General features: G+C 59.2%; 1 protein-coding gene across 1 annotated transcript; it reads left to right on the forward strand.

Annotated features, from left to right (window-relative positions):
* Positions 1-964: 964 nt before the first annotated feature.
* TMEM238L (transmembrane protein 238 like) lies at positions 965-1204 on the forward strand (the record flags this gene model as incomplete). The annotated part of the gene is made up of 1 exon (XM_079725845.1): positions 965-1204. The coding sequence occupies one exon, from the start codon at positions 965-967 to the stop codon at positions 1202-1204; it is 240 nt and encodes a 79-aa protein (XP_079581971.1).
* Between the last annotated feature and the right edge of the window lie 276 nt (positions 1205-1480).

Below are 1480 nucleotides of genomic sequence, written 5' to 3' on the forward strand. Positions count from 1 at the left end.
AGAGACGGCTGAAGACCAGACCGCTGCTGCGCTGTCCTCAGTTGGTGCTCACTCAGCACACCCTGGGAGTGGCCCGGTGATAAGACCTGTTTCACACATAACCCCTCAGGATTGCGTGCAGTGAACCCGAGACAGAAAGCAAACGTGGAGTTAGTCAGTCTGGAAAACACACACAGCCAGAGAGCCAGGTAAACATTTCTTGACTTCTGCCAGGAGTTACCTTCTGGTCCACGCCCAGCCCACCCAGACAGGGGCACGAGTCCCCTCCCTCCCTGGAGTCCCCTCTCTGTCCTCTCAGTCTTTTTCATTGCTGTCCCTTCCCAGGGTCTGTGTTCATCCCAAAGGGCTGTGCTGAGCCCTACTGTAGGAAGCTCGGGTCCTGGGGGCTTCAGAGCAGAGAATCTACAAGCCGCACAAACTTTTCCTGCTGCTGATGCACTTCTTAGGGCACAATTTCAAAATCTATTTACATCAACAAACTCTCTTCCATAGCTTTTACATAAAACCTCCCATCCCCACCAGGAAGAGTAGGGCAGAAGCAGGCGGGGAGGAAGCCCCGACCCTACCACACGTCTCAGGAGCCCAGGAGGACTTGCCCAGGACTTGAGAGGCAGAACGAGGGCAGGACAGCCCCTCCCCCAGACCCACAGGTCCCAAGTCCCCAGATCCATCCAAGGGCACCCTGACTCCTCTCCTGTCACTTGGTTGGCCTCAGCGATGAGGATGTCATTCCTGAGCCATGAAACAGTTAAGAAATATCCCACCCCACTGGCTGCCGTGCTCATAAAGGGAGGTCCACGTGTACTTCCGTGTGGCTCCAGATGGGCGGCTCACTCATTTGCTCACACCCAATTTGCTCACACCCAGCGGGGAGCGAAGGCAGAGGCCAGCAGCACCGCCACCTTCCCATGCAAATCAGCCCCGGGAGTGCAGCTGGGCCCCACCCGCTCCTGCCTCCCAGGCAATGCTCCTGGGGAGGCTTTGGGGAAGATGCCACCCCGGGCGCTGTGCTCTCTTCCTCGGCCTGGCCCTCGTCCTCGATGCTGTGGGCCTGGTCCTTTTGCTACTGGGCATCTTTGCCTCCCTCGACTTCTGGGACTTCTTGGTCTATACGGGGTCCCTGATCCTGGCTTTCAGCCTGCTCTTCTGGATCATCTGGTACTCCCTCAACATCGAGGTGCCTCTTGAGAAACTGGGCTTGTAGTTTGGAGGCGGGCAGAGGATGAAGGACTCAGGCTTCCTGGCAGGCGGAGGGGCAGGGGCACGCTGCGGCTCCCACCCCAAATGCCCCGCCAGGGACCAGGTGAGTGCACAGGACACCTGCCTGGAGGGGTGGCCAGGAGGCTGGGACGAGCAGGGGGAGGCTGGAACCCTCTGAGGCTACACAGGCAAGTGGCCCAAAGACTCTCCCCCAGCTGGGGATTCTGTCAAGCTGGGCTCCAGCTGGCCAGGAGAACGTGGGGCAGGTACTTCTCCCCCA

The sequence above is a fragment of the Hyperoodon ampullatus genome (assembly GCF_949752795.1).
Source record: "Hyperoodon ampullatus genome assembly, chromosome: 19".
NCBI lineage: Eukaryota > Metazoa > Chordata > Mammalia > Artiodactyla > Ziphiidae > Hyperoodon > Hyperoodon ampullatus.